A 10,000-nucleotide genomic window follows, 5' to 3' on the forward strand; every position below is an offset into this window, starting at 1 on the left:
AGAACAAGAGCTTGAACAAGGAGTTGAGCTGCATGTTCAGATAGGAAGAGTCGGACCTTTCTGATGTTATAGAGTGTGAATCTGCATGATCGAGCAGTGAATCAGAGAAGTTTAGTTGGTCATCAATCGTTACTCCAAGGCTTTTTACCATTTTGGATGCAGTAATGGTTGCCCCATCCATCTGGATTGAAAAGTTATTATGTAGAGTCGGGTTGGCAGAAACTACAAGCATTTCTGTTTATAGTACTATTGTAATACAACAACAGTAATATAAACAAATTACTCAATTACTGTACTTTTTACACATAAGGTATGTTACAGTACACCACCGATGACTGTAGTAAAATCCAAGGTTTTTTAAAGTACTTACATTTATTATATTCCAACTTGGATCAAACCAGGGATCGAACCAGCAAGTCCTGCATGTGAGGCGAATGCTCTAAAGAGGAGGCTATGTGAGTGATGGTTTCGGGCTGCACTTGCCAGCTGGCCTCTGCTAAACACTATACTATGATACGCAGAGGTTTCTTTAAAGATATATGTAAAAAATATGCTAATTCACTTTAGTATTGTAAGGAAGGCCAGCAAGTAAGTGCTGTGCAGGTAAACCTCACTCCTCTGACCTCTAAAGGTGCTCTAGCGACTGATGCCAGAGGCCATGGTCTTTAGCCTCCTTGTTAGAGTAACCGACTCCCATGCGAAAGGTCGCCTGTTAGTTCCCAGCTCGGAGTGAGTTGGCTGGTGTAGGACTGGCGGGATTGCATATGGTTTAAAACCTTTTTACTGTAAATGACTATTATATTTTAGTTTAATTACTGGTGCGTGGGACCGGTGCAGTGCAGTAGAAATGTATGATATCGACGCCTGATCTCTCACTATACACTTTACTAACCCATGAGGGTGTTTTAACCTTTTAATCAAAATTCGAAGTAGTCACATATAGGCGTATAGGCAGAAATGAAGCTTCGGACGTCACTGATCACGTGATGATGGCAAAACGAATCAAGCTCCAGTGCTTCACTGCAAAATGCATCGTTGTCTGCGAAACCTCGGTTTACAGTGGGGGAATGACATCTGATGCGGTGCAGAGTTTGTTGTTGTCTTAGTGCGATTTATTGATTACATATTATATATATTATTGACATAATGCTTTCAGCATATTATAACAGCTCGCCACCCAGTGATAAGCACAGTTATTCTGCAAAATTAACATTAAAGTGAGCGGCGTTCATCTGACAGCTCCATTTGCGATAGCATCTTCCCAATGGATATTGGATGAAATGAAATGACCAAGCTTCCAGCCCCAAATACACAACCATCTCATTGAAGCTCCGAGTGATTTAACAAGACGTGTGATCATGTGCAAGAAATAATGTTCCATGATTACCAGATTCAAAAACATATAATGCTAAAACCTGAAGTTCTGCCTAGACTAAGACAAGGAAAGAAGATGGAGCTAATGTCATACAAGGCCTGGGTGATCATCAACAAGCAAAACTGACAGCGAACTTCACCTGGGTATGTGAGCTTACACATAGAGGTAAAGTTGGTTTTATATTCGCACATTCAGACTTTCCCCTTAATAATAGAATTTCATAAAAGTATTATTTGCAAACTCTAAATAGCGAAATCATATTAGCAGCAAATGAATATCAAAGCACAACACTGCTCACAGTCAAATAACAGTGTTAATGTCGGCAGGGGGCGCCAGATCTGCACAGAACCTGCTGTAAGTGGACAAGCAGGGGGCGCCAGACCCTCCCTTCAGGATGTGTTTGGAGGCTGAGAGAAACTTCCACTGCAGACAGAAAGTGTTGAGGTGAGAGTGTGTGTGTGTGTGTGTGTGATGGCGCTCAGAGCTGCGCTGCTGAAGAGCATCTGGTACGCCTTCACTTCTCTGGACACCGAAGACAGCGGAAAAGTGTCCAAATCACAACTCAAGGTAGGGTGTGCGAGTGTGTGTGTTTGTGTGTAAAAATGTGTGTGTGAGTGTGTGAGAGAGAGAAGCTATGTCAATTTGAGTTTGTGTCTGTGACTGGTGTGAGAATGTGAGTAAATATGTGTTTGATTATGAGTGGGTGTGTTAGAATGTGTGTAAATGTGTGTGAATAAGAGTGTATGTGTGTGTGAATGTGTGTGTGATGATGAGTGTGTTTGTTGATGGAGGAAAATCAGGGCTTTAATGATGCTTTTGAAGCTTTGTTTCACCATCAAACACGTTTGATTAGAATATGAAATTAAAGACTTCTAGACGATATTTTTATGCAGTTATTTAATGAAAAAAAATTAAACAAATGTTTGTCCTTTCTATTTAGTCATTTATTTACTTTGTATCGTCTCCTTGATATATGAAGTTAATAATAATAATAATAATGAAGTTAATAATACTGTAATATTTCTGAACCGTATTATAGAAAAGTTCTTTAATTATTCTACTGTTGCTATGGTAACACAACACCTATAGTAACTGATCTGTTGTGGTGATTCTACTGTTGCTATGGTAACACAACTACTATAGTTACTGATCTGTTGTGGTGATTCTATTGTTGCTATGGTAACACAACTACTATAGTTACTGATCTGTTGTGGTGATTCTACTGTTGCTATGGTAACACAACTACTATAGTTACTGATCTGTTGTGGTGATTCTACAGTTGCTATGGTAACATAGCAACTATAGTAACTGATCTGTTGTGGTAATTCTACTGTTGCTATGGTAACACAACACCTATAGTAACTGATCTGATGTGTTGATTCTTCTGTTGCTATGGTAACATAGCAACTATAGTAACTGATCTGTTGTGGTGATTCTACAGTTGCTATGGTAACACAACACCTATAGTAACTGATCTGTTGTGTTGATTCTTCTGTTGCTATGGTAACATAGCAACTATAGTAACTGATCTGTTGTGGTAATTCTACTGTTGCTATGGTAACACAACACCTATAGCAAGTGATCTGTTGTGGTGATTCTACTGTTGCTATGGTAACACAATACCTATAGTGAACTGTGCTTTTAAGACTCTTCATGCCCTCATTTGCATATGTGAGATTGTGTAACTGTTGTTTTAGTTAATCTGTTTCACACTCTGAGGCTTTACTCGGATCAACACCAAAACAAAAGCTGCAGTCAGTCTGTTTGTGTGTACGTCTTTATATTTGTGTGTGTGTGTGTGTGTGTGTGTGTGTTTGTTTGTCTTTGAGACCAAATCCCCCCACAAGCATAGCTAAACTGGTAGTGTGTGTGTGTGTGTGTGCAGGTTTTGTCTCATAACCTTCACAGTGTGTTGCGGATCCCTCATGACCCCGCGGCCCTTGAGAGACACTTTAGCGATGATGACGACGGCCCCGTGTCCAGCCAGGGGTACATGCCCTACCTGAACCAGTTCATTCTGGACAAGGTGCAAAACAACACACACAAATACACACACACAAACACACACACTTTTTTTCCTTCTATAATAAATGACATGCGTTTAAGAAGATGCAACAAGATTAAGTAGCCCCACCTTAAAAGATTAATAGCCCCGCCCTAAATGACAGGTAGTCACTCCCTAATGGGCAGGTAGATCTGCCCGAAATTACATATAGTTACGCCCTAAAGGACTAGTAGCTCCACCCTAAAGGACTGATAGTCACACCCTAAAGGACTAATAGCTCTGCCTTAAATGACAGATAATTACGCAATAAAGGAGTAGTAGCTCCACCCTAAAAGAATGATATTCAATCCCTAAAGGAGTAGTATCTCCGCCCTAAATAACAGATAGTCACACCCTTAAGGACTTGTAGCTCCACCCTAAATGACATTGTCACGCCCTAAAGGACTAATAGCTCCACCCTAAAAGACTGATAGTCACGCCCTAAAGGACTAGTATCTCCGCTGTAAATCACAGATAGTCACACCCTAAAGGACTAGTAGCTCCTCCCTGAATGACAGATAGTCACGCCCTAAATGACAGATAGTCACGCCCTAAAGAACAAGTAGCCCCGCTCTTAATGACAGATAGTCACGCCCTAAAGGACTACTAACTCCACCCTAAATGACAGTCACGCCCTTAAGGACTAATAGTTCCGCCCTAAATGAAAGAAAGTCACGCCCTAAAGGACTAGTAGCTCCACACTAAATGACATTGTCACGCCCTAAAGGACTAATAGCTCCGCCCTAAATGAAAGATAGTCACGCCCTAAAGGACTAGTAGCCCCGCCCTAAATGACAAATAGTCACGCCCTAAAGGACTAGTAGCTCCACCCTAAAGGACTAGTAGCTCCACCCTAAAGGACTATTAGCTCTGCCCTAAATGACATAAAGACACGACCTAAAGGACTTGTAACTCCGCCCTTAATGACATAGCTATGCCCTAAATTACTAGTAGCTCCGCCCTAAATGACATATAGACACGCCCTAAAGGACTAGTAGCTCCGCCCTAAATGACATATAGACACGGCCTAAATGACTATTAGCGCTGCCCTAAATGACATAAAGACACGACCTAAAGGACTTGTAACTCCGCCCTTAATGACATAGCTATGCCCTAAATTACTAGTAGCTCCGCCCTAAATGCCATAGCTACACCCTAAAGAACTAGTAGCTCCGCCTTAAATGACTTATAGCTACGCCCTAAAGACTAGTAGCTCCAACCTAAAGGACTAGTAGCTCCGCCCTAAATGACATATAAACACGCCCTAAAGGACTAGTAGCTCTGCCCTAAATGACATATAGACACGCCCTAAAGGACTAGTAGCTCCGCCCTTACTGACATATAGCGCTCTAAATGACTAGTAGCTCCGCCCTAAATGACATAAAGACATGCCCTAAAGGATTAGTAGCTCTGCCCTAAATGACATAAAGACACGCCCTAAAGGACTAGTAGCTCCGCCCTAAATGACATATAGACACGCCCTAAAGGACTAGTAGCTCCGCCCTAAATGACATATAGACACGCCCTAAAGGACTAGTAGCTCCGCCCTAAATTACATATAGACACGCCCTAAATGACTAGTAGCTCTGCCCTAAATTACATAAAGACACGCCCTAAAGGACTTGTAACTCCGCCCTAAATGACATAGCTATGCCCTAAATTACTAGTAGCTCCGCCCTAAATGCCATAGCTACACCCTAAAGAACTAGTAGCTCCGCCTTAAATGACTTATAGCTACGCCCTAAAGACTAGTAGCTCCGCCCTAAATGCCATATAACTATGCCCTAAAGGACTAGTAGCTCCACCCTAAATAGCATAGCTACACCCTAAAGGAGTAGTAGCTCCGCCCTAAATGACAGGTAGCCACACCCTAAAGGAATAGTAGCTCCACCCTAAGTGACAGACAGTCCCGCCCTAAAGGACTAGTAGCTGCTTCCTAAAGGCATTTCATGTGACCAGAAGTGAAGAAAGTGGGTTCGAGGGGGAGGGACTGTTATGATATTAGATTTAAGATTCTGAGGGTAAATAGATTTTTAGAGAATGATGAAGTGCACAGATACAGCGTTTATACCGAGCATTACAATAAACAAATAAAAATAAGAAGAGTGCATTTTGATTGTTGAGACCGGATCCTGCTGGAGAAATGATGTTGTGTGTGTGTGTGTGTGTGTGAAGGTGACGGAGGGCACGTTTGTTAAAGAGGAGGTGGATGAGCTCTGCTGGACGCTGTGCTCCAAGAAGAACTACCACCCAGCCGATGATCAGCTCCTAACCAATCAGGACGCTTTGAGGCTGTGGTGTCTGTTCAACTTCCTGGCGGACGACCGATACCCGCTCACACTGGTGCCGGAGGAGGTGAGGAACTCTCTGGAGAGATGCTCAGGTGCTAGATCTGGGTGGACATCCGCTTAAAGGGCTCATTCACATGTCTTCATCATGATGAGATGTGCTCCAACATTAGGCACGTTCACATCAAGACTGAGCACACATCTGTGGCATTACTGAATAAACACTGTGCTGCGGCCCACAGATCACACCATTATGCCTTTCTTCTCTTTCATTCTCTTATAATCTGTTTAACACATTTTCATCTGCTTTAATAACATTTTCTGTCTCCTTTATTCCTGTTTATGTGAAGCACTTTGAATGATTATTGTGTGTTTTACTCTGCTGTTACCGTGTGTGTGTGTGTGTGTGTGTGTGTGTGTGCGAGGTGGAGTACCTGCTGCGTAAGCTCAGCGCTGTGCTGCCGGTGGAGCTGAGCTGTGTGGAGCTGGAGGAGTGTGTGTCGCAGGAGTGTGTGTCTCCGTCGCAGGAGTGTGTGAGTGTGTGGAGTTTCCTGCATCTGGTGAACCGCAGCGCCGTCAGTCGAGGAGTCGACGCCGACAGCTTCAGTCTCGCTGTGGAGAAGGTGTACAGAGAGGTGGTGGGAAACGTGCTGAAGGAGGTGCGCTGGAGTGCTGTGTGTGTGTGTGTGTGAATGTGACGTGTGTGCATGTCTGTATGTGGGTGTGTTGTGTGTATCTGTGTGTATCTGTGTGTATGTTTTACGTGTGTGTGTGTGTGTGTGTGTGTGTGTGTGTGCACGTGCACGTGCAGGGTTACCTGTGGAAGAAGGGTCACCTGCGCAGGAACTGGACGGAGCGCTGGTTCTGTCTGAAGCCCGGCTCTTTCTCCTACTATGTGAGTGAGGACGCGCGGGACTGCAGGGGTGTGATAGAGATGGACCACAACTGCTGTGTGGAGGTGTGATCCGCCGCTCATTTGTCTGATTGTGATTGACACTTTGACTGACACTTGTCTGATTGTGATTGATGATTGACACTTGTCTGATTGTGATTGATGATTGACACTTGTCTGACTGTGATTGATGATTGACACTTGTCTGATTGTGTTTGATGATTGACACTTTGATTGACACTTGTCTGACGGTGATTGATGACTGACACTTGTCTGATTGTGATTGATGATTGACACTTGTCTGATTGTGTTTGATGATTGACACTTTGATTGACACTTGTCTGACGGTGATTGATGACTGACACTTGTCTGATTGGGATTGATGACTGACACTTGTCTGATTGTGATTGATGACTGACACTTTGATTGACACTTGTCTGACTGTGATTGATGATTACACTTGTCTGATTGTGATTGATGACTGACACTTGTCTGACTGTGATTGATGATTGACACTTGTCTGACTTTGATTGATGATTGACACTTGTCTGACTGTGACTGATGATTGACACTTGTCTGACTTTGATTGATGACTGACACTTGTCTGATTGGGATTGATGATTGACACTTGTCTGATTGTGATTGATGATTGACACTTGTCTGACTGTGATTGATGATTGACACTTGTCTGACTTTGATTGATGATTGACACTTGTCTGACTGTGACTGATGATTGACACTTGTCTGACTTTGATTGATGATTGACACTTGTCTGACTGTGATTTAAGATTGACACTTGTCTGATTGTGATTGATGATTGACACTTGTCTGATTGTGATTGATGATAGACACTTGTCTGACTGCGATTGACGACTGACACTTGTCTGATTGTGATTGACGACTGACACTTGTCTGATTGTGATTGATGATGGACACTTGTCTGATTGTGATTGATGATTGACACTTGTCTGACTGTGATTGACAACTGACACTTGTCTGATTGTGATTGACAGTTGTCTGACTGTGATTGATGATTGACACTTGTCTGATTGTGATTGATGATTGACACTTGTCTGATTGTGATTGATGACTGACACTTTGATTGACACTTGTCTGATTGTGATTGATGATTGACACTTGTCTGACTGTGATTGATGATTGACACTTGTCTGATTGTGATTGATGATTGACACTTGTCTGACTGTGATTGACAACTGACACTTGTCTGATTGTGATTGACAGTTGTCTGACTGTGATTGATGATTGACACTTGTCTGATTGTGATTGATGATTGACACTTTGATTGACACTTGTCTGACGGTGATTGATGACTGACACTTGTCTGATTGGGATTGATGATTGACACTTGTCTGATTGTGATTGATGATTGACACTTGTCTGACTGTGATTGATGATTGACACTTGTCTGACTTTGATTGATGATTGACACTTGTCTGACTGTGATTGATGATTGACACTTGTCTGACTTTGATTGATGATTGACACTTGTCTGACTGTGATTGATGATTGACACTTGTCTGACTTTGATTGATGATTGACACTTGTCTCACTGTGATTTAAGATTGACACTTGTCTGATTGTGATTGATGATTGACACTTGTCTGATTGTGATTGATGATTGACACTTGTCTGACTGCGATTGACGACTGACACTTGTCTGATTGTGATTGACGACTGACACTTGTCTGATTGTGATTGATGATGGACACTTGTCTGATTGTGATTGATGATTGACACTTGTCTGACTGTGATTGATGATTGACACTTGTCTGATTGTGATTGATGATTGACACTTGTCTGACTGTGATTGACAACTGACACTTGTCTGATTGTGATTGACGACTGACACTTGTCTGATTGTGATTGATGATTGACACTTGTCTGATTGTGATTGACAGTTGTCTGACTGTGATTGATGATTGACACTTGTCTGATTGTGATTGATGATCGACACTTGTCTGACTGTGATTGACGACTGACACTTGTCTGACTGTGATTGACGACTGACACTTGTCTGATTGTGATTGACACTTGTCTGACTGTGATTGATGATTGACACTTGTCTGATTGCGATTGATGATTGACACTTGTTTGATTGTGATTGATGATTGACACTTGTCTGGTGGTGATTGATGATCGACACTTGTCTGACTGTGATTGACGACTGACACTTGTCTGACTGTGATTGACGACTGACACTTGTCTGATTGTGATTGACACTTGTCTGATTGTGATTGATGATTGACACTTGTCTGACTGTGATTGATGATTGACACTTGTCTGATTGTGATTGACGACTGACACTTGTCTGACTGTGATTGACGACTGACACTTGTCTGATTGATGATTGACACTTGTCTGACTGTGATTGATGATTGACACTTGTCTGATTGTGATTGATGATTGACACTTGTCTGGTGGTGATTGGGACTGGTTTGGCTTTGATTGACAGCTCTGGTTGACAGGTTTGGCTATGATTGACAGGGTAAATGTGATTGTCAGTTCTGACTGTGATTGACAGGTGCTGCCAGATCGTGATGGAAAGAGGTGCATGTTCTGTGTAAAGACCCTCAACAAGACCTTCGAGATCAGCGCACCAGACTCCAGACAGAGACAAGAGTGGATCACAGGTCTGAGATCAACACATAAACACAGCAGAGAAACGTCTCCTGAGAGATACAATATTTAAAGACTAGTGATGTCCTGTTAGAGACTGTCACGTTCAAAAAATAAGAGTCAAAGAGGATCCAGGTGCGAGTGATTAAAGTTTATTTGACTAAGTCAAAATAAACAAACAATAAAAGTGACAGGCTAGGAGGACGTCGAACACAGGGCAAGCGCACAAGCGCACAAACCTGCAACCGTGACAAGAGACTAGTTAAAGACCAGTGATGTCCTGTTAGAGACTAGTTAGAGTAGTGACGTCCTGTTAGAGACTAGTTAAAGAGTAGTGACGTCCTGTTAGAGACTAGTTAAAGAGTAGTGATGTCCTGTTAGAGACTAGTTAAAGAGTAGTGATGTCCTGTTAGAGACTAGTTAAAGAGTAGTGATGTCCTGTTAGAGACTAGTTAAAGAGTAGTGATGTCCTGTTAGAGACTAGTTAAAGACTAGTGATGTCCTGTTAGATGTCATGTTAGAGACTAGTTAAAGACCAGTGATGTCCTGTTAGAGACTAGTTAGAGTAGTGACGTCCTGTTAGAGACTAGTTAAAGAGTAGTGATGTCCTGTTAGAGACTAGTTAAAGAGTAGTGATGTCCTGTTAGAGACTAGTTAAAGAGTAGTGATGTCCTGTTAGAGACTAGTTAAAGACTAGTGATGTCCTGTTAGATGTCATGTTAGAGACTAGTTAAAGACCAGTGATGTCCTGTTAGAGACTAGTT

General features: G+C 42.2%; 1 protein-coding gene across 6 annotated transcripts in view; it reads left to right on the forward strand.

Annotated features, from left to right (window-relative positions):
- Window positions 1-310: 310 nt before the first annotated feature.
- def6b (DEF6 guanine nucleotide exchange factor b) overlaps window positions 311-10,000 on the forward strand; it is a 20,970-nt gene continuing 11,280 nt past the window's right edge. For 5 of the 6 annotated variants that reach the window (XR_012397581.1, XR_012397583.1, XR_012397582.1 and 2 more), the window contains exons 1-6: window positions 1,718-1,942; window positions 3,261-3,401; window positions 5,595-5,774; window positions 6,133-6,366; window positions 6,519-6,665; window positions 9,142-9,250. Coding sequence is in view for 2 of the 6 variants with exons in the window: in XM_009295778.5 (XP_009294053.1) it covers window positions 1,847-1,942; window positions 3,261-3,401; window positions 5,595-5,774; window positions 6,133-6,366; window positions 6,519-6,665; window positions 9,142-9,250 (907 nt within the window). In the remaining 4 variants the exon portion in view is untranslated. Of the gene's footprint in view, window positions 1,519-1,701; window positions 1,943-3,260; window positions 3,402-5,594; window positions 5,775-6,132; window positions 6,367-6,518; window positions 6,666-9,141; window positions 9,251-10,000 lie in introns of those variants that run through there. The other variant, XM_003200920.7, reaches the window with a different exon arrangement.

This window comes from Danio rerio, chromosome 22 (genome assembly GCF_049306965.1).
Source record: "Danio rerio strain Tuebingen ecotype United States chromosome 22, GRCz12tu, whole genome shotgun sequence".
Taxonomy (NCBI): Eukaryota; Metazoa; Chordata; class Actinopteri; order Cypriniformes; family Danionidae; genus Danio; species Danio rerio.